At 38.0% G+C, this 23,238-nt stretch overlaps 3 protein-coding genes and 1 long non-coding RNA gene across 15 annotated transcripts in view; 3 read left to right on the forward strand and 1 right to left on the reverse strand.

The window, feature by feature from the left end:
- Nucleotides 1-23,238, reverse strand: part of LOC127842840 (receptor-type tyrosine-protein phosphatase epsilon-like) — a 569,039-nt gene that overhangs the window by 63,279 nt on the left and 482,522 nt on the right. The gene's annotated exons all lie outside the window — the stretch shown is intronic.
- Nucleotides 807-5,727, forward strand: LOC127842851 (uncharacterized). 2 transcript variants are annotated; one of them, XR_008031917.1, is made up of 7 exons: nt 807-1,219; nt 1,670-1,894; nt 2,903-3,048; nt 3,838-3,940; nt 4,040-4,730; nt 5,061-5,231; nt 5,664-5,727. It is a non-coding gene; the product is annotated as an uncharacterized LOC127842851 (long non-coding RNA). The 2 variants fall into 2 exon arrangements; XR_008031916.1 differs by having other exon boundaries at nt 1,689-1,894.
- Nucleotides 8,895-15,521, forward strand: LOC127842844 (uncharacterized). Its single transcript, XM_052372607.1, has 9 exons — nt 8,895-9,125; nt 9,246-9,402; nt 10,040-10,211; nt 10,572-10,742; nt 11,313-11,510; nt 12,383-12,631; nt 13,979-14,085; nt 14,570-14,745; nt 15,401-15,521. The coding sequence occupies exons 1-8, from the start codon at nt 8,944-8,946 to the stop codon at nt 14,675-14,677; spliced, it is 1,344 nt and encodes a 447-aa protein (XP_052228567.1). The 5' UTR covers nt 8,895-8,943; the 3' UTR covers nt 14,678-14,745; nt 15,401-15,521.
- The window catches only part of LOC127842845 (uncharacterized), a 32,922-nt gene continuing 24,927 nt past the window's right edge, over nt 15,244-23,238 (forward strand). For 2 of the 3 annotated variants that reach the window (XM_052372608.1, XM_052372609.1), the window contains exons 1-3: nt 15,244-15,527; nt 16,102-16,270; nt 20,216-20,328. In XM_052372608.1, coding sequence (XP_052228568.1) covers nt 16,159-16,270; nt 20,216-20,328 — 225 coding nt within the window. In that variant the 5' untranslated portion in view covers nt 15,244-15,527; nt 16,102-16,158. Of the gene's footprint in view, nt 15,528-16,101; nt 16,271-20,215; nt 20,333-23,238 lie in introns of those variants that run through there. The other variant, XR_008031909.1, reaches the window with a different exon arrangement.

The following is a 23,238-nucleotide window of genomic DNA, read 5'->3' on the forward strand; positions in this document are numbered from 1 at the left end:
CTAATTTCCGTTTGAAAGATACATCTTGTTAACAAACAATCCTATTAACAAGGAAATTGTCGTCCCATATTGGCCTATTTACGAATATACATTTAGCACATTTTCCCAAAACGAAGCTCAAATAATGTTGTACTTGTAATAAAATTCGGTTACAAGCATATCTATGAACGCATACGTTAACTAGTGTATTTTGAGTCTCTAAAAAGTCTATACTTCTATCATTGCTATGGTGAATACCGGTGTTGTTTGTTGCTATAGTGACGGAGACGGAAGTGGATGAAGGTCTGCTCAAGGCGGAGGACTCCATCGCCAGACAGGCAATCTGGCTTCGCCGGAACATCGAAGACATAGATTGCCAAGAGAGCAGCTATGCACTCTCCAGATTCACCGGTGAGCGCATGCGCAAGATCATGTACTATACACTATATCATATAAACTATAATTATAATCCACGTTCTGAGAAAACGGGGCTTAATGTCTGTGAGTACAATGTCGTCCCATATTAGCTTGTTCAGTTTTAAGGAATACTTCGTTAAAAGGAAGTATTTTCTTAGCGAAAATTCAGCTAAAGCGAAAGGTTCAGTCCATGATTAGCCTGTGCGGACTTCGTACATGCATTTATCCCCGTTTACCATGGGCGAGTTTCATATATACTCACGTTCGACGAATATCAACATCGGTGTTCTCATATCGTAAGGTAATGCAAATACTATAAGTTATCTTTCGAGTGATTCAAGTGTTATTGATAAACGATCATGTTGTAACTTAAGTGATTCATGTGGTCGCGTAGTTCATATAAACACGTTGTTCGTGTTGGGACGCATTCTTTGTTGTCGTTATCTTGTTCATGCGGACACGTGATTCATTATGTCACGTAATGTCAAGTACTAACGTGGTGGTTGTTTTCACGTGGTGTATACGTTTCGATGTATAGTCACGTTCTCATGTGGTTTTGTGATGTGACGCAGTATGTGTTGACCTCACTTGGTTCATGCAGTCACGTGGTACATTAGATCACGTGTGTCACGTGCCGACATAGTGCGTGTTGTCACGGACTTATATGTTTAGTGCTTCAGATACATTGCAGAGTGCCTGGGTGCGCAGGAGAAAGTGGAGAAGGCTCACCGGATGTTGCGGGAACTCAAGGAGCACCGGCTGGAGCGGCGCCTGAACCCCGACCAGTTCTTCCACTACAACGTTCACTGGGTCGGCAGGGAAGGTACGGTGGTAGCACAAAGGCTGATCGTTCATACATTCGCTTAACACTTTAACACTCAGCCACGCATTTTGATCTGTTTTAGTACTTAAAACTTAATTTAATGTAATACTTTTTTCAATAGATTCGAGCTTGAAAGGCTTCATCTTCAACCCTACCATACTGATGAGTTGCAAACAGCTTAAAACCTGAATAGACTGCGTGTTTATTCGCAGGCTGTCGTGGTTTTATGCTGGTTGCTAATAGCTATTTTCTAACAGTGTGTTCCCCATTGGGCATTGTATATCCGGACGATCAAACATGGATTATAAACTCGTTAACCTCCAATTCAATAAAATGAATGTCATTACCATTGTTTTGTTACCTGTTATAATGCAATGTTGGCTTGTTTTTATATTGATATTCAACGACGAGTTTACATGCATATATTTGATTAAACGTATGACGTGTTAGGTATTAAGCACACACGCAGGTATCGAGCCGGAAACCAGCGAAGAGCACCGGAAGTACATGGCGCGCCTCTGCAAGGACTTCACGGACAACATGATATCCATGGTAACTCAGGCTATCCGGAAGCGGAAGCTTCTGCATGATCGGCTCACCGAGGAATGTCTGCAGCACATCCGTTTGTGCCAGGCAAAGTGCGCGGAGTTCCATGGACGTACCGAGACGCTGGAGGTTCGCGTTCATATTTTCATCCTTTCAACAATTCAACACTATCAACACTATTGGTGAATCATTTTCGATTTCTATCCTACCAGTTTACCGAATTTTTATTTCTCAGTCGGTCTCAAATCTGTACACATCATTTATGTTGTGCAATAAAGACTCCCCACGATTCCAGGCGGTGCGGTAATTGGAAATATATTTTCACACATGATTATCTTAATTAGCTATGGTGGACTCAATAAATGAGTCCCAATTAAAAATACATACATTAAATCTGTTGTCTCGGTTGAGGTAGCCTCAGCGAACAAATAGGGACTTAGAGTCGATCTTTTTGAAAGTTTGTGATAATCTGATTTTTATACTGAATATATATGATCTGTTCCGTAATTTTCAAATGCCTTACAGTGAGGGTGATATTCCTAAGGCATTTATTATTATTATGTTAAGATTGCATGTGTTGCCATTGATTATTTTCTGTATATTTACAGTTCTTCATGTTGTTATCAAGCGAATAAAAACTGTTATTTACATAACTATGCCATTTTAAAAGATAAAAACATCAGACGAAACTATGACGAAGTTGTTGGAAGTTGTTGCTTTCTTAATAAAATATCTCTTAACTACAATCACCATAATATTCGTATTTAATACGAATGCAAAGAACTATGATACTTTTCAATTTAAATGCTAAACGGGTATTCCCCCCCCCAATTTAAAGAAGAGCCTCGTTCTTGGAAACCAGGGCTAAATGCATGTGCGTAAAGTGTCATCCGAGATTAGCCTGTGCACTAAGCGAGGATAATCAGGGACGACACTTTCCGCTTTTATTTAATTTTCGTTTAAAAGTGTTAAGCTCTAAACGAAAACCCAGTCTAAGTGGTAAGTATTGTCCCTGATTAGCATGTGCAGACTGCACGGGCTAATCTGGAACGATACTTAACGCACATGCATTAATCCCGGTTTTACCAAAATGCGACTCAATTGTTGCCGTCGCCACTGTACATTCTTCGCTTACAGCGGATCAAATCCTACCTGCTGGATACATCGACAACGGCCCCGCTCGTTGTGCACGGGATCAGTGGAACGGGCAAAACGTCCATCCTGGCGATGTCGGCGAATCTTTGCAAGACCTGACTGAACAAGACACCAATGCTCGTGTTAAGGTAGCTTATGCCGGACTGGAACGTTTTAGGATTTATTTAAAAAAAAGGCCAAAACAAGAACAACAACAACAACAACAGAAAAAAACGACTTTTGCGAAACGCCGTATTTGGAAATAGTCAATTTAAAAGGAAACAAATAATATTTTAGATAAGGCTCTCTTTATATGATACCGCTGTTTCAGTTACACAACTTTTTATTTTAACTATGTCATTAATAAGTTGCGAAAGAAACAAATTTGTTTCATCGAATCAACATTATTTTGCATTTGCGTACTTCTGTTTTGTTAGACATTGATAGAAGAAACAACAGATCAAGTGTTTATTAGTGTGCAACAATTTTTGACCTGTTATATGATAGGTGTTTTCACTTATTAGACTCAACATTAGAATATATATATACATGTACATATTTAGATTAAATAATATTTTGTCGAGGAATTTTCAACGAATAAATTTATTTGCAGAATTTTTTAAAGCGGATTATCATTTATGTTTACCGCGTTAGCAGTGTGAAGTGACATCCATTTTCTCATGAGAAAAACGTCCTCAACTTAAACATGTACTGTACATTTACACGCAAACTTATTATTCATACATTCAGCCTCGTTTTGTAGGCCTCACGGGCTAATAAGGGACGACATTTTCCGCCTAAAACGGATTTTTGTTTAGAAGAGACTTTGTTAAAACGTAAAATTACATAAAGGCAGAAAGTGTCGTCCCTGTGCGGACTTCTAATGTACATGAAAACGTAAGCCCACTTCATATCACTTACATTTCTCATCGCCGCAGGTTTCTCGGTACAACAGTTGCGAGTTCTTCCGTTCTGCCTCTGCTACAGAGTCTGGTGCACCAACTGAGTATGCTGGGTAATCAACGCCTCCGAATCAGCCTGGTACGTATGTCATAACCATGATCGTCGCCATTATTGTCCCCATCATCATTGTCGATAATTCGTCAATTTCATTCTTTACCATAGCCTCTCTTTTTTCAGACCGTCGACCTTCTAAAAGTTCAGTTGATGGTCCTTTTAAAGCAAGGCACGGCGGAGTGTCCACTCGTGGTCATCTTAGACTCGCTTGACCAGCTGGACACCTCACACAATGGCCGCTCCTTGACGTGGCTTCCGGCCTCTCTGCCGCCTCACTGCAAGGTCATCGTATCATCACTTCCGGAGGAGAAATATGAGGCGTTTCCGGCCCTCAATGTGCGGGTGCTCTCAATAAGGCAACTAGTGTACTCGTATAAGGGGAAAACGATGTAGAGGCGAATTCTAATTCATACGTGTTCTCCCGGAAGCACTTTTAAAAAACTTTTTATGAGTGAAGAAGTGAAACAAACGAACCCACATTAAGACCACACCAAAGTTTCTAACATTTCTCATAACAGTGTTTAGTTCAAGCTTTCATGTGGTTAACAGATGGGTATAAAAGATTTAAACTGATAATTCACTGTTTCAAACAGTAAAAACACTATTTTGGCGTCACAAATTCATAATTCCCGCGAAAGTCACCAGTTTATATCAGTTTATATCAACATAATGCAAACATGCATACAATTGAAATAAAATGTGTTGCCTATGGTGGACTAACTATTTTGAGTTAAACACTCGTGATCATAGAACATTAAAAAGTCTCGGTCTGAGATAACGGGGCTTGATACATCTGCGTTAAGTGTGATCCAAGGTAAGCCTTTGCGATCCGCATGAACTGCTATACAGATATACATGGATGAACGTATGTGTGTTATATTTCGTTATACACAACGTTTTTAAGTCTGCATTTTTGAGTTCTTTTTGTTCTTGTCCATTTATTCTTTCAAATACTGGTGGCCATATGTTTTCATTTGTCGTTGAGAAATAAAAACCTTTTTAGATGCCAAACGAAATCGAAATCTGTGTACAACTACAAATTAAAAAGCACATAAACCACCGCGCGCGTGCGTCGTTTAAATAATTCAGTTAAAACACAATTTTGTATTATACTTTTGTAATAAATGTTTACCGACTTTTATAGAAATTAATTCATGACGAGGAAAGGTTCATACAGGTTCCGGAATAAGATCAAAGCGATGCACACATCATAGTTTTGTCGTGGGCGGACAAACGGAACCGGAAGTTGACTTCACCCCAGATTGACATCCTGCTGAGCACATTCCGGAAGTGCCTGACACCGCTGTTCTTAAAGGTGAGTGCATTCAGCTTTGGAAAGGTTTTACAATTGAAAAATAAGGAAGTTGAATACCACGAGCAAAGAATGTTGACACTTAATTCCAATTCGAAACGGTTCAAACGAAAGCAAACAACTGCGACTGTGAGAAACTTTTTAACAAGTGTTATTGTGAGAAATCATGCATTTTTTCATTCGTTTTAAAAATGATAAGTTTATTAGTGTCGTTTTTATTTGTGGTCCCACACTTAATGTCAAGAACAAGAGGGAATTATACATTTTTCATGGATGATGTAGTCTTAAATCAGGTACATCTCTGTCGACAAGATTAAAGTTAACTTAGTAGAAATTGGAGCGTTTGGTGCAAAACAACAAATTACAAAACTATTTATTTTTATTACATAATTTTCTATAACAATATGCTGACAATTTTTTTTGAATTCTAATCAGTTTTCGTTTGACGAAGCCATGCTGTGGCGCTCGTTCGACCCCCCATCACGGACGGTGCTGCAGAAACTGCACGGCCAGATATTGGTGTGCCGCGCCTTGGCATATCTTACCTTAGGTTCGGATTGATTCATTTTATTTGATTATCTACTTCGCAAGTACATGGATTGTTCTTGGTCAATTATCTAAATGTTACATTTTCGATGTGTCGAGCTAGCTGTGTAGTTGCTAAGGGATTTTCATGAAATTCTATTTACGACAAGGTTCCAAGAGACTAGGCTCATGTCAATATAATTGATAATACTGACATAACCATGTGCATTTTTCAGTAGTGAGTCGGTCGTGAACCGCTGAAATCGGTCTATGGCAAAGTGTGACAATGTTGACTTACTGCCACAGCCCCCGTGCATTGACACACATATTTTTACATCTGCAAAAACAACTTAATGATACTATCTCCCTTCATGTCTATAGAGAGTGTCAATGTCATACTGAGATTTATTTTGTACGAAATCGCTTGTTGACGTAACACATGCCTCTTGCAACATATATAATATTATACATGTAGCTTCAGAACTTTCACTTTTTAAAGTTGAAATGTTAGAATCATAATTCTTCAAGAGAATTTAAAAAAGCATATAGTCGGCTATTTGAGGCTATTTATGACACTTAACTTGGAACTTTACTTCAGCCAGTAACGGAATCACCGAGGCGGAGCTTGATGATGTGTTGTCTTGATTTATATTCGAATTTATTACCAACGTCGTTAATTTTTAAAATTGAGATAAAGCGTTTAAAGCGACACGGTAGAACGTCTGCCTTGGGAACTAGAGATCATATGTTGGATTCAACTTGCTGCTTGGGGATTTTGTTTTTAACTGAGACTTAGTTTAATGTTCTTTTAGTGATTTGCTTATGAATTTAACATAAACGGTAATGGTGCATTAGCTACATTCTAGTTGTTAATAAGTCATGACACTTTAAAAGTAGTTAGATTTACTAAAATAAACACATAAGTCGTTTCACCGCAGTTGAGCGCGGTGCAGACGGTGTACGCGTGTTGAACTGGTATCACCGGCAGTTTACGGAATCTGCGCACGAGCGCTACTGCGCAGATGACGCGCATAACCAGCGTATCCATGGCAACCTTGCTGATTTTTTCGCGGGAACCTGGGCCAATGGTAGGATTTATAATAAAGTAAGCATATGTATTATTAGTTCGTGCACGACCGTTAATCACGCGCGCCACCTCTTTTTTGAGATGCATTAATAAATGAGCCAATGCTACTTCCGAGGTAACGCTCAGGCCCGGTTGTTTTGAAATTTAACGGATAATTTTACAGGGTGATTATGTTTGGTATGTTTTTTCAACAAATATCGCATTATTGTAAAACAACATCGGCCAATGTTGTGCGATTCAGCGATTATAAATTTATCCAAATATGTACAGGGACATACATTCACAATCCATTTGGAAACGTGAGGACCTTTATAAGTTGTGGCATGGTAGAATTAGTAAAAACACATCGATGTCTTTTGCCTGTGTGACGAGCAAATTCCCAGCCAATTAAATCGCTTATTACATAAAACGATTGATTTGAACCTGTACAAGTTAATGGGTGCATAAAAACATCGGCCTCTAGACGATCTATGAGATTAATTTGCATTTTTCAAAAAGAGATGGAGCCAATGAAAAGGAGGTGGCGCCCAGATTAGGAGATGGCGTTAACGCACATGTATAGCTATTTTAAAGTGAAATATTTTATGTTATGGTTTATATTATGTTTACAGGACTTACATTATTCTTTGTAAATTGACTACTTCAGCACATTTGAGTCGCGTACGTTTTAATTAGAAAAAGTACTTTTTTTAAATGTTCGTCTTTGTACGATAAGAACATTTGACATGTGTTATACAAAATAGTTAACGGAAAAAGACCGAGGTATCTTCTTTTTTTGTAGTTGATAGTGGTTAAAACAACATATATGAGCCTAATTAAGATTCGTTGACCTTGGCCTTTAAGTAAATTTAGAATTTGGATTAAGGGCCATAAGATTTGTTGACCTTGGCCTTTTAGTAAATTAAGAATTTGGATTAAGGGCCACAAAACATCTTTTCAATAAGATGTATTATCTTATATTTATTTCCTGAATTATCATACTGTTTACATGTAAAAATATTGCGGTCGATTATTAATTTAAATAATGTTAGACATTAAGTTATTGGTTTTATTCGAGTATTACAATTTTTTGGTAAATATCGTACAATATGTTTTTTCTCATGTTGGTGACTTCTTAATTGAGTTGATCACTTACATGAATATATTTAAAAAAAAACTACATCTTATTAATAATATATTGTGTTTATGTTCTGTAAAGATTTTGGGCCTTTGTATGTACTTTGATAAATACATTTAATATAACAAATAACTTGATCTATCAAATGTACGTCATGTGATAATGTCTTTGCGATACGACTGTTAATTGATACATTCTGCATTCGCGCTACCTCCTATCATTAGCGCCATCTCCTAAGCATTGGCTCCATCTCTTTTAAAAAAATGCAAAATTATCAACTACGTCGGCATGAAGCCAATATGTTTGGCATGCAGCATCTAATGTATGATGTACGCACCATGCCACACTTATAAAGGTTCTCACTTTTTTAAATGGGTCGAGAATTTATGTTTCTGTACGTTTTTGGCTTCGTTAATCTTCACTGAATTGCACTACATTGCCCGATTTAAAAAATAATGCGAAACATGTTGAAATAACATATAAAACCTAACCACCCTGTAAAATTATCTATTAAATTTCAAAACTTTCGGGCCTGAGCGCCACCTCGGAAGTTGCATTGCTCATTTATTAATGTATCTCAAAAAGAGGTGGTGCGCGGGTTTAACGGCCGTTTCGCGGTAATGGGAGAAATATAAACACTTTAACAAGTATGGAAACAATGACAACTTACATTCATGTTAAATCAGACCCAATTGTGTATCTGAGTCTTTGATAATGTTTGATCCCACAGTATAGACGTATAATGAGGACCATTATCGTATTCATTGTTTTTAAAACGTTTCATTATTTTCAAAATTGACACAATTTACTTTTTAATTGAGAATGTCCACATTATTGTGTATTAATTCGCGCCATTGTATCACCGAAATTCATACCGAATATTCATGTTAAAAAAATAATGTGCTTACTTGGATATCTCCAAATATGCTTTAAATTATTGTATTTAAGGAACAAAAAAGCCGTACACGAACGCTAAGGGGGAGGTGATGAAAGAGGACCGCTATGTGACGTCACAACCACTGCGTTTCGGAGAGAAGGACTACAACATCCGGGCTCTCAACAATCTGTCCTACCACCGCCTGCACGCGGGTCACGTTGACCTTCTCAAGAAGGAGTGTCTCGCTAACGTGCACTTCTGCGTTGCTAAGTTACACGCACTTCCTGTTGAGTAAGTGTTATGGTTAAGAATCTTAATTTAAACTAGACACTGTCTGTTGCATCAGCCATTTATTTGATCCAAAAACGTCTGGAAAAAGTCATTCACGCCTGTTTTTCACGGCTCCCAAAGGGCACTCTTGGACGACTTCACGGCGGCCAAAGCGGCGTTCCCGGGGGATCTCCTAATCAGGGGCGTCCTGGAGGCACTGCTTCTCTCCCGGAAAGGGCTGCAGACGGACCCGGACCAATTTGTGCCGCAGTTACACGGTCGCCTTGAGGACAGCGAGGTTTGAAGCACGACTCGTATGAGCCTCGTTCTGGGAAAACTGGGCTTAACGCACAGGGACGACACTTTCGTTTTATACAGGAATTTTGTAAAGAAGATACTTCATGTTAACGAAAAATTCCATAAATGCGGAAAGTGTCGTCTTTGATAAGCATGTGTTCCTTATTAGGACTGCACAGGCTATTCTGGGACGTCACTTTACGCACACGCGCCAACCCCAGTTTTCACAGAATAAGAATAATATTTATTAACAGACATTAACTCATAACACTAAATTAAAAGTATGTTTTGTTTAAGGAATTGATTTAGAGAATATAGAATAAGAGATCTGCCAGTCAAATTCCGTGATTACGTATATACCCCGCGGACACTAGCCAAAAATAAGCAAAAAGTTTAAATTAATTGTATACTAATTAATATGTACCTTCCCCAGCATCTGGTCAGGAGCAATCCTGTCCGCTAACGACATCACAAACACTTGCGTGACTTTGTAGCGGACAGCGTAGCTCCAGACCAGATTGCGCGATTGCGTAGACTATGATGGAGCTTCGCTTGCCTCTAATGGCATAATACATATTATCGCATGATTCAGCTCGATTGGTTGTTGTTTTTATTCATCCTACTGTGACTCGTTTCAGACAACAGCCGAGTTCAAGCAGCGCTTGCGCGAATACAGCTCTAAAGTGTGGTTCGAGCCCGATGTCAACATCCTGGAGCGTCCCGAGGGTAAGATTCTACACAGCATCCACGTGCACGCGTCCGACATTGACATGATGACGATGACGTTATGTGGCACATACGTAATCACAGGTGAATAATACGCGTTGGCGTACATTTATAAAAAAATGTTTCTTTTTTTTACGAAACTGATATAAAGTTTTCCGTTAAGTTCGTTTCGACATATCATTTGTACGCGTAAATTCTAAATTTCAAACATGTATTTTCTCTGTAAGATTTATGTGTGAATGACGCCACATATTGCCATGACGCTGTTCAATTTATTGAACGAGACAAGTCCGTACTTACCTTTTTCTATGAATTAGAAAAAATAAAATAATGAACTGTCATCAACAGAAACGAAAATAAATTGATTCTTAATTGTTATCAAACGTAAAATACTTAACAGGACGATCTAATATCAAGAGATTGTAAACGCTTTACCTTCTTTAGTCTGTCAGTCGTTGAAGGAGATCAAAATCTGGAACATCAAGGTCGTACCTCCGCGGTTGCTACGCAAAGTGACGGGTAAAGGTCAGTGCACAAAGGTCGCGTTGTGCCATGGTGACGAGTGGGTCGCCATGGAAGTGGGCAACGTTATACAAGTAGAAGAACTCCAAACTGGTGAGCCTTTCCAATAAATTATCTATATCGTAATATATGTTTAAACATATTGTATCTATATACTAGTACCGGTATGTATATTTGTATTTTGCTAAATTATAACATACACATATGTTTTCGTATTGTAAGTCATCAATTGGAATTGATTTTAGAAACAAACACATCATTCAAGGCAAGACATACAGTTTATACTGCTAATAAATCGATCACAATTTTTCGTTTCAAAACTACATTGTTATTCAACAGTGTTGGTTGTTGCAAAGGAATTTTTGGACGTGTCAATGATATTGAAATGAAATAACAAAGATTGTCGTATAATTTTATACACAGTTATCCTCGTCTTTTATAACTGAAAAAAACTACAAACATACAAACACACCATGATTAAAAATGGGATGACCGTCTAGGAACGGTCAATGCAAAGCTGCATTCGAATATAACTATTTTTAGGTAAAACTACTTCAGTAGAGATGTTGTTCTTTTGCGACCGGGCTGAAAAAGGTTACCGACGTAATACGGCGTAAATATAAACAGGTTTACTAGCCTCCATTATCGCATGACTTTTTGCAGGTAAACAATGTTTGGACATACCGCTCAAGGGCCGTGCTTCCGCAAAAACGTTCTGTGCTGCTGGTAAACGCAAGAAAACGATCGTCACGTTATTTCGAAAACAAATGAACATATATGACGTCACAAATGGTAGCCTGATGCAGACTCTTACATCATCAAGTGACGAAGCGAAATTTGGAGCAATGAGCAACCCTTCAGGTTGGCGGTGGCATGGTCTCTATATAAGCCTCGTTTTTGCAAACTGGGCTAAAATCATCTGCGTGAAAGTGTCGTCCGCACGGGCTAATCAGGGACGACACTTTTCGCTTGTTTAGACTTTTTTGTTTAAAGGAAGTTTCTACTTAAGTCCAGTTTAGGTGGAAAAGTGTCGCCACTGATTGGCCAGTGTGTACTACACAGGCTAATCTGGTATGACAATTTAAGCAAATGCATTTAGCCCAGTTCCGCCGTCACCCGTTCCCCCCAGAACGAGGCTCATAAAGATGACAGCTAATTCTTTCAATGATGAAAAATAAAAAATACCCATTTCTTGTAGTTTTCTTAAGATATTTTATTCTTACTATGGTGAATAAATTCAACATACAATGCAATTATGCGGAAAGTATCTTTCCGGATCATTCTGTGCGAGAAAATTTACGCTACTGTCAATGGATACCATCAGTATGTCAATATATTCAAAGCACGAACATTCAAAATCAAAAAAATTCTTAAAGTACAGCCATTAAAACCCTTTTTAATGTGCGAATATTTAACATGAAAACCTTTTTTGTTTAAATACGAAAATAGAAGTTGAAAACATTGAACAGTAGTTTTTTTTTACGAAATTACGTAAGTTTAATATATGGAAACCTAAAATACGAACATTGAAAATGAAACCCTTTCATAAAGCTCAAACACTAAAACTGAAAATATTTCTTAAAGCGCTTACATGAAAAATGAAAACCTTTTTTTAACAATGAATTTTAGAAAATGAATTCTTTTCTTATAATTCAAATATGGAAAATGACAAGCTTTCTTAAAGTCGAACATTGAACATCAAAAACCTCGTAGTTTCTTTTTGTTCTGGAAAGGTCGAGACAGATACGTTGGTATGACAAGCGACGATCAATACTTCCTGTCTGTCCTTGACCTTGATTCCATGACATTGATGCCTGCGTGGCGAGGATTTGAGATCCCCGACGGAGAAGGCGAATTTGAAAAACATGAAATCGAGGCTTTCGACATCTCCCCCGACGAAACTTACGTCGTATACACCACTTTGTTCACCGGCGAAATCGTGTTCGCGGGTTTCAATGGCAACCGTCTTCGCTCTATTACACGTATGTAAATAGCGGATTTATGGTTTTGGCGAACGAATATCGATTGTGTAAATAATACTGATTTAGAAGAGCAAATACTGTACATGTAAACATTATTTACTTAGATGAATAATATATTTAAGCTTCGTTCTGGGAAACCGGGGCTTCTTGATTGTGCGTAAAATTTCGTCCAAGATAAGCCCGATCAGCCCGCGCAGGCTAGTCAGGAACGACATTTCCTGCATGTATGCAGAGCTCCAGATAAAAGGCGTATCTGCGTATTTACGCATTGAAAAAATAAAAAAACGCATTAAAAATCGGCCCAATACGTAACAAAACGCTTTACAAATCTTGGTACGTATTTTAAATCGATTAAGTGCGTAACCGGTTTAACCAATAATCCAGTTAAGTTTTTAGTGTCAGATAACCTTTGAATCAAGAGTAAGTCAATCAAGGTTATATTACACTAATTCCGATTCCCATAGGGTCCCATTATAAAACTGACAACTTTTACAGCATTTTTCTTGCCTTTTCGACGTATCAATTTTTCCGAACCTGGTATCATTTTAAATATGGATCTGTCCTCTTCCAATAATTGCAATCAAAAACATACCGTCTCGCAACTTCTAAGAAAGTGAATCGCTGTCGAATGAACCCACTGTAGAAAAACGTGTTTCGGAATCCTAATTTCGACAAAAGCCCCACACAATAGAAAACACACCCTCAAAAGTCCATCTTTTAAGTTAGCTTCCAATCCAAGGCATCAAAGTACTCCAGACACATACAGGATATTACAAATAACCACAAAAGACATGTCTCACATTGTTAAATGGCTTATATTCAAGAAGAGAAAAGGAACTCTTTAGAATTAGGCACTACTTTCGAATGGACCACAGAGGGATACACAATGATTTAGTGTAATGTAACCTCAAAATAAGCTTGTAATACAAATGGCGGCCCATCATGTTTGTGGATCAAAACGGGACGTTTTAAGCAACTTGCGGAATTATTTTAAAAGAAAGTCTGTTCATATCGTCATTTTAAATATGTTCTGTTTAAATTTAATAATATAAATAACAAATAATAATACTATCTCTAGATTGAACACGCCTTTTACTTTTTTCCGTTTTCTATGGAAACGGAAAATACCCCTAAATATTCCTAAACCTTTATGGCTGAAACAAAGGAGTAAAATACGCATTGACAATAATATCAGGGGGTGAAATACCCTTTAGACTAAATCCTTATCTGGAGCTCTGCATGTATGGCTTTTTCGTTTAACGAAGGTCTCTTCTAAGCAAAACTCCACCTTTGGCGAAAATGCATTAAAACCCGCGAGGCTCAAAACTATAACTTTTCTTCTTTTAGCTAACGAGAAACTTAACATTCGCAGTATAAACTTCACTGCCGACGGCACATATATCTACTACATCAGCGGGAGTACCGTCTTCGTTGTCAATTCGTCCACGCTGCAGGTAATTCTTCCATTGAAACTGTACGGGGTACAGCCGATCTGTATTCACGTTGCATGTTAAAAGGCAAAACAAATCACAAGGCGTACCAAACACAATTTACGTAAAAAATATTCATATTTTAAAAATAAATGAAGAAAGACATTACACTAACAAAATAAATAGACTCATAAAATGAATAAATAAAGAACTAAATACATTAATTAATTAATGCATAAATTAATATATTAATATTTAATACATTAAATAATTTAGTTTTTAATTAATACGATTAAGCATTAATTAATACATTAATTAATTAATACATTAATTAATATATTAATCAAATAAATAAATACTTAATATTAATAAATTAATATGACTTGTTTGATGAAGTAAACAATTTTATATATTCAATAACCGGTACTCAAGATCTGGTATGTATCACCAATTTAGAGTACATGATGTGACATATTTTCACGGCTTTGTTCGATGCTCTTCGCTGTAGGAGGAAGATCGTCTCGAACACAAAATTGACCTAACCGGCGCAAGCACCGTTGACATGGTAACAATGGTAACGATTGCAGAAGACAGCAACCTTAGGGTATGGGATTGATCCAGGGACAAAAAGAAGACCACAAATCGAAATGAGGCCAGGACACTGGCACCAATAAAACACATCTCGTAACTAGCATTCTTTAAAAATATATATGAGCCGTGCTCTGTGAAAAGGGGTCTAGTGCATCTATATAAAGTATCGTCAAATATTAGCCTGTGCAGTCCGTTCAGGCTAATCAGGGACGACACATCACGACTAGATTGGATTTTCATTTAGAAACTACTTTTTTAACGAACAATTCCATTAAAGCGAAAAGTATCTTCCCTTATTAGCCTGTGTGGAATGCACAGGCTAATCGTGCGACACTTTTCGCACGTGCCTTTTATATAATTTCATTTAACTTAGTTTTAGGTCTGCAACGATTCAGCAGTGTTTCATTGTCGGCTTTGAGTCGATTTAAACTTCATTAATAATAAATATTAAAAAATATGTTCGCATTGTCTTTTTGAGCAAGCGTTGTGCATTCTGTTTATTCACGACTGAAATTAAGTACAACAGTTTTTGTATTTTTTTAAACGAAATGTACATTTTCATTATATTAATAAAAATATATATACGTTAAATGTTACACATACTATTCAATAGAACAACAGCTTGGACCGTGTGCGCAGAAGAAAATTCTTTTAATGGACTATCTATCGAGAAAAACAACAACAATGGAAATCCTTAAGAAAAATAACAATTATTCTTTAATTAGCCTCAACATGTCTTTCTGCACAGGAAGTGTTTTCCGCTTGGCCACCAGGAGGCACTGTTCGTGACCGGCAAGGCCGAAAAGGACTCGCCGACCACCGTCGTTGGCGTGTATGATGTCGGCAAACTGGAATACAGCGCACTCCGAGAATTAGTAAGTCGATGGGTTTCATTTTGCTCTTTGCTTACTTTATTTTTTGTATTTCTTTAATAGGCTTCAATTTATTTCGACAACATTCAAATATATGAGCCTCGTTCTGGTAAAACTTTGCTCAATGTTTGAGAGTCTTTCCAGATTAGCCTGTGCGGACTGAACAGGCCAATTATGGGATTAAACTTAACGAACATGAATTGCCCCGTTTTTGACAGAACGAGGCTTATATATGTCGCCGGGTGGTAAAAAGTGTGCTGCCAGTCCGGGACTCGAACCCGGGACACCTCGCTTACAGGGAGAATGCTCTCCCGACTCAGCTAACCGGGCCGCAACACATCTTTTCACCAATGCCGCTTAAGTTCGGTACCGTGACATATAAATTATACATGAATATTTTTCAAATAAATTATTAATGAGTTCATTTAGGCAAATATTCTTATTGCTTTAATTCGTCTGTATCCTTGAAATACACATGTATGTTGTATTCCCTGAAAGTTATTCAATCCGGAAGTGAGTTAATGATTTTTCTGGCAGTCATATAGTTTGACATATTTGCAAACATTATCCACAACAGGAGGTGATCTGCAATACAAACGTATTGTTTTACGAAGCAGAAGACAGATCAGTGGTCATGGAAATAAACCGGAAGTTGCACATTTTCGAACTTGAAATGATGGACGTCTGTGTCGTGTTTCCGGGTATTGTCTCGAGAAAGAGAGTCCGCATCGTAACCAAACGGAAGCGTACGTATAACTGGACGATCTCGTGTTAACATTTTGCAGTTGAGCCTCGTTCTTGGAAAACGGGACTTAATGCATTTTCAGAAAGTGTCGTCCCAGTTTAGCCTGTGCAATTCGACGACACTAAACCTGTCAACTGGATTTTCGCTACTACGATACTTTTTCTTTTAAGAAAAATACCATACAAGCGGAAAGTGTCGTCCCTGATTAGCGTGTGCGGACTCCTCATGCTGATCTCGTACGTCCCTTTATGCACGTATATTTAGAGCGTGTGCGGACTCCTCATGCTTATCTCGTACGTCCCTTTATGCACGTATATTTAGAGCGTGTGCGGACTCCTCATGCTTATCTCGTACGTCCCTTTATGCACGTATATTTAGTGCGTGTGCGGACTCCTCATGCTTATCTCGTACGTCCCTTTATGCACGTATATTTAGAGCGTGTGCGGACTCCTCTTGCTTATCTCGTACGTCCCTTTATGCACGTATATTTAGAGCGTGTGCGGACTCCTCATGCTAATCTCGTACGTCACTTTATGCACGTATATTTAGAGGTTGTGTGGACTCCTCATGCTTATCTCGTACGTACCTTTATGCACGTATATTTAGAGCGTGTGCGGACTCCTCATGCTAATCTCGTACGTCCCTTTATGCACGTAAATTTAGAGCGTGTGCGGACTCCTCATGCTTATCTCGTACGTCTCTTTATGCACGTATATTTAGAGCGTGTGCGGACTCCTCATGCTTATCTCGTACGTCCCTTTATGCACGTATATTTAGAGCGTGTGCGGACTCCTCATGCTTATCTCGTACGTCCCTTTATGCACGTACATTTAGAGCGTGTGCGGACTCCTCATGCTAATCTCGAACGTCCCTTTATGCACGTAAATTTAGAGCGTGTGCGGACTCCTCATGCTTATCTCGTACGTCTCTTTATGCACGTATATTTAGAGCGTGTGCGGACTCCTCATGCTTATCTCGTACGTCCCTTTATGCACGTATATTTAGAGCGTGTGCGGAATCCTCATGCTTATCTCGTACGTCCCTTTATGCACGTACATTTAGAGCGTGTGCGGACTCCTCATGCTAATCTCGAACGTCCCTTTATGCACGTATATTAAGAGCGTGTGCGGACTCCTCATGCTGATCCCGTACGTCCCTTTATGCACGTACATTTAGAGCGTGTGCGGACTCCTTATGCTAATCTCGTACGTCACTTTATGCACGTATATTTAGAGCGTGTGCGGACTCCTCATGCTAATCTCGTACGTCACTTTATGCACGTATATTTAGAGCGTGTGCGGACTCCTCATGCTTATCTCGTACGTCCCTTTATGCACGTATATTTAGAGCGAGTGCGGACTCCTCATGCTTATCTCGTACGTCCCTTTATGCACGTATATTTAGAGCGTGTGCGGACTCCTCATGCTTATCTCGTACGTCCCTTTATGCACGTATATTAAGAGCGTGTGCGGACTCCTCATTCTAATCTCGTACGTCACTAATATACTCGTATATTAAGTCCCTGATTAGCGTGTGCGGACTCCTCATGCTAATCTTGTACGTCACTTTATGCACGTATATTAAGTCCCGTTTTCCTAGAACGAGGCTCAATTTATGTTTAACAGGAGGCGCCATTTTTCAGAATATTGCAACTACAGTTATGCGAGTTTTACCATGCGGGGATACCTCACTTGTGAATAATTAACGTCCAAAAATAAATACGAACTTCTGTGGTTTGAATCACTGTGCAGCCAGTCCGGAGTTCCTCGAATCTAAAACCAATGTTTCTTACGAGTGAGCTAACAGGTCTGCTACATAACGTAACATCTTGACGCCACGACAGGTGTTTAGGATTTCGCACCACAACACAATATTCTGTCAGATTCGAGAGACTTTTCCATTACTTTCCTTTAGATATATTTATTTTATTTTATTTTTTTTATATTTGTTTTATTTTGATGTTTTCAATAATAGTAACAGAGATATTAATTTTAATATATGTGCATTCCACCTATTGCACGGTTAAATTCAACACATTCAACAGAGCTTAAGTTGGTGATAACGTACCTCATTTCATGATTGTCGTAAAGTAGAAATGTGTCACATACACATCGAGGCCCCCACAACCATGTTTAAACTCACAAGACAATGCCAGTATATATTTTACAGTAGACACAAAGACAAATAACCATTACATGGCGACGTTCATGCCGATAACTTTATTTTTCGCCGTTTTATCCCCTTTATTACTTTTGTGAAATTTTTAAAAGAAGGTCACTTTCAAGCCATATCAATAAAAAGGTGATACGCGTATATTTTTACTCCCCGCAAATTTTCTTAGTGGAGCTGTAATTCGGTCATTCCGCTTAGAAATTTCGCAGCGAGTAAAGTCGAGATATAGAGCGAATTTTAATACGAAATAAACGCTAGTATCTTACCTACATGGCTTGATAGTAAGCGGCATTACATGAAGTTATTACAAGAAATAAAGGGTAAAAACGGCTAAAAATATACATGTCTCGGCATCGACGTCGCCATCTTTACTATCACATAAATACCTCCTCTGCATTATTAAGCCACAACTGGTTGCAGTAACTATTTCATCATTTAATATCATCTACCCCTTAATGTAAATCAACTGTGACAGTTTTAGCGAGATTGAATCAGTAGTTAAAGAGAAGATAAAACCACAAACCATTGGGACAATATATTTTGATAGTGGATTAACTGACGAAGGGACACAATTCTGTCAAATCCTGTCTCAGCCAATATTTCTTTGCGTGACGATCATTTACACAATACAGTAACATTTGTGCGAGATCCACCCAGTATTTAAAAAGAAATTAAAAATACAATACTAATGGACCATATGCTATCAAGTTGAACAGAAGAAAAGGGGACATTATTCGTCTCATTACAAATAACTTGAAATCATCTACGCGTTATCCAACTGTTATTGTTTGAGCTAATTCCACCCATACAAAGGATTTGAACACACAAACCAAATGCGACTATAATTTATAATGGAAAATACAGACTGGGCCATTATTCTTCCATAAATCGTCGCAGCACAAATGGAAGTCTTTACAATAATCTACGTACAGATTAAGGTCTCTCAACTGTGAACGATTAAACGCGATGCACAAAGTTGTTAAAGAAAAGTAAAAGGGGCCTTTTCACAGATTTTGGCATTTTTTTAACTTATTCATTAAATGCTTTATATTGATAAATGTAAACATTGGATCGTAAAAGCTCCAGTAAAAAATCAAGAAAAAATTTAAAAAAAGGAAAAGAACATTAACCGGTGCAGGTTTCGAACCAGTGACCCCTGGAGTCCTGCCAGAGTCCTGAAGTAAAAACGCTTTAGCCTACTGAGCTATTCCACCGAGTACACATTCTGGACGTATTTTATACCTTATATAAGTAATCTTCGTAGTTTCACAAAATTTAACGACAAAAACAGAACTCTATTATTCAATCGTTTCGCGTTGCAACGCTTTATAATTTTTAGGTTTTAAAATCGTCAAAAGATGCATATAATGGCTATATTAGAGCATGGTTAATGTTCAGTATTACTGTTTCCTCACAAATATCATAGCTAAAACGAAAACTTACGAATCTGAAACAACTTTTTTCAATTTTGTCAATTTACCAAAGCGTGAAAAGATCCCTTTAAAGCACAAATTTCGGGACAACATATTGTTCCCCCCTCTCCCTCACGCATTAACATGTCAAACATTAGGTTAAATATTTGTATTGCCCCTTGAGATTGACAAAATTCGTTTCGTAAATAAGTAAATATTTAGGTAAAAGTATCCTATAACTATTCATCGTAGCTTATACATGAAAATCATTATTTACGTTTTCTGAAAATTTTGCGAATTGTAATGCAATTGCAGGTAACCGTTCTGCCCACTTAATCAATGACGTTATTCTTCCATTGTAGAACTCCTGGTGACGTCACGTGGTGGCAAGAACGTGAAACTGTACAACATCACAAACGGCTGCGTTGACGCCATAATAAAAACTGGATACACAACGGATATTAACGATGTTGTGGTAAGTTTGTATACCTTTATCCAGATTATGCAATAGGCCACATGTACAAGTGTAGCAGCAAGCACTAAACATCGTACAAATTATTTGCATTTTGTTTTTAGCTCACCTGAGCACAGCGTGCTCATGGTGAGTATTTGTGATCGCCTTTTGTCCGTCATCCGTAGTGCGGCTACAACATTTGCCTTGTGAACACTCTATAGGCCACATTTATTGTCCGATCTTCATGAAACTTGGTCAGAACATTTGTCATATTCATACCTCGACTGAGTTCGAAACTGGGTCATGCTGGGTAAAAAACTCTGTCACTAGTTAAAAAAAGGAAATCTTTGTAAACACTATAGAAGTCACATTTGATGCCCAATCTTCATTTAACTGTGTCAAAATGTTTGTCTAAATGTTCAAAAATGGTTCCGGTCCGTTGAAAAACATGGCCCCCAAGGGGCGGGGCAGTATTCCTAATATGGCTATAGAGAAACCTTGTGAACACTCTAGAGGTCGCCCGATCATCATGAAACTTGCTCAAAACATTGGTTTCATTGATATCTCTGATCAGTTCGAAAATGGTCCAGATCGGCAGTTTTCTCTTTATGCATATAGTAAAAACATGTGAACATTCTAGAAGTCCCATTTTTGGTCCAATCTTCATTAAATTTGATCAGAACATGTGTTTTCTGGATATGACTGTCGAGTTTGAAATAAGCTTGTATACACTCTATTAGTCACATTTATTGCCTAATCGTCATATTTTTTTTTCTAAGCATCGATTTTATAGATATCTCGGACGAGTTCAAAAATGGTCATGAAGGGTGGAAAACATGGCCGCCAGGGGTGGGACAGTTTTCTCTATATGTATATAGTGAAAACATATGAACAGTCTGTTAAAGAAAGATAACATGTACATGCATACTTTCTAATAGTTAACTCCCTTGCTAAAATTTTTTTAACACTTTAGAGGCCACATTATTGTACTATCTTCATGAAACTTGGTCATAAGATTCATTGTAGTAATATCTTGGAAGAGTTAAAAAATGATGCTGGTTGGTTGAAAAACATGGCCGCCAGGGGGCGGGGCATTTTTCCTTATATGGCTATAGTAAAACCTTGTTAACACTCTAGATGCCACATTTATTTTGCGTTTTTCATGAAACTTAGTCAGAAGATTTGTCCCAATGATATCTTGGATGATTTCGAAAATAGTTTCGGTTACTTAAAAGACATGGCCACCAGGGGGCGGGGCATTTTTCCTTATATGGCTATATATGGCTATAGTAATATCTTGTTAACACTCTAGAGGCCACATTTATGGTCCGATCTTCACGAAACCTGGTTAGAAGATTCATCTTAATAATATCTTGGACAAGTTCAAAAATGATGCCGGTTGGTTGAAAACATGGCCGCCAGGGGCGGGGCATTTTTCCTTATATGGCTAAAGCAAAACCTTTTTAACACTCTAGAGGCCATCCCAATAATATCTTGGATGAGTTCGAAAATGGTTTTGGTTGATTTAAAAACATGGCCACCAGGGGGCGGTGCATTTCTCCTAATATGGCAATATATTGCTTTAGTAAAACCTTATTAACACTCTAGAGGCCACATTTATTGTCCGCTCATCATGAAACTTGGTTAGACGATTTGTCCCAATGATATCGTGGATGAGTTCGAAAATGGTTCCGGTCGGATGAAAAACATGGCCGCCAAGGGGGCGTGGCATATTTCCTTATATGGCCATAGTAAAACCCTGTGAACACTCTAGAAGCCATATTTATTGGACGATCATCATGAAACTTTGTCAGAAGATTTGTCCCAATGATATCTTGCTCAAATTTGAAAATGGTTCCAGTTGCTTGAAAAACATGGCAACCAGTTGACGGGGCATTTTACCTTATATGGACTTATGAATCTTCATGAAACTGTGTCAGTATATCTGTTTAAATGATATCTTGGATGTGTATGAAAATGGTTCTGGTATGTTGAAAATCATGGCTGCCAGGGTGTTCACTAGTCATGAAAGTTGGTAAGAACATTTTATTATAATGACATCTTGAGCTGCACAGAACAGGTCAGTTCCTTTGAATCTCAGGTGAGCGACTTTGGGCCTTTAAGGCCCTCTTGTTTAATTTATTTTACATTCGCAACTGATGTCCGCGTGTTGTGTTCACATATATACGGTTATTCTCACCTAACTCTATTTCAAGAAGGGCAGTTGTAAGTTCCGATAAAAGCATAACAGGGCTCAACATTAACCGTTGTCCTATTGCCCCTGGCAAGTAAAAGTTGGGTCCGGGCAAGTTAATTTATAATCTAGTTATCCGCCCAGGCAAGTGCAAAAAAGAACAAAGAGCATTTAATTTAGACTTTAATTGCTGTAATCATTTTGTTAAATGTGCAAAAATAAAAAAAGGTTTTGTGGTGTATCATATTGATCTTTATTAAAAAATATGAGGTCTACAGTTAATGTGATATTTCATGTTTGGGCATGTGGCTTTACATTCAGGGCAAGTAGATTTTCTAAGTACTTGCCCGGCAGGGCAAGTTGGTTTTTAGGTTAATGTTGAGCCCTGCATAAGTGCTTAAATATGAAATCAGCCCGCCAAGGAAAAGTGTATGTTTACTGGCCAATAAGATATAACTTTTATACTGTCTGTCCTACTCAGTAACTCCCAGGACTGCTATATTTTAGCCATCGGCTTATCAGCAGAACACATTAGTTATAACTGTTCTGTGGTCATAAAGCACACTCCTCTGTCAGGCTGAAAACAGCCTGCTTGGGGATAATAAATGAACCCAGGTGTTATATCTGGCCAAATGTGAATATGCTGCAACATGTTTCAGCGAGTTATCGACCTGTGTAATTAGCGGTTGTGCCAAATATTAATAGTCAATACAACATTTATTTTGATTATTTTATAT

This window comes from Dreissena polymorpha, chromosome 8 (genome assembly GCF_020536995.1).
Source record: "Dreissena polymorpha isolate Duluth1 chromosome 8, UMN_Dpol_1.0, whole genome shotgun sequence".
NCBI lineage: Eukaryota > Metazoa > Mollusca > Bivalvia > Myida > Dreissenidae > Dreissena > Dreissena polymorpha.

Excerpts from the sequence above, each read along its gene's own strand:
- LOC127842844 (XM_052372607.1), top strand. The coding sequence starts at position 8,944 with ATGAAAGAGGACCGCTATGTGACGTCACAACCACTGCGTTTCGGAGAG. Across the intron at positions 11,511-12,382 it reads AGCAATGAGCAACCCTTCAG|GTCGAGACAGATACGTTGGT; the intron begins GTTGGCGGTGGC and ends TGTTCTGGAAAG. Across the intron at positions 12,632-13,978 it reads CCGTCTTCGCTCTATTACAC|CTAACGAGAAACTTAACATT; the intron begins GTATGTAAATAG and ends TTCTTCTTTTAG.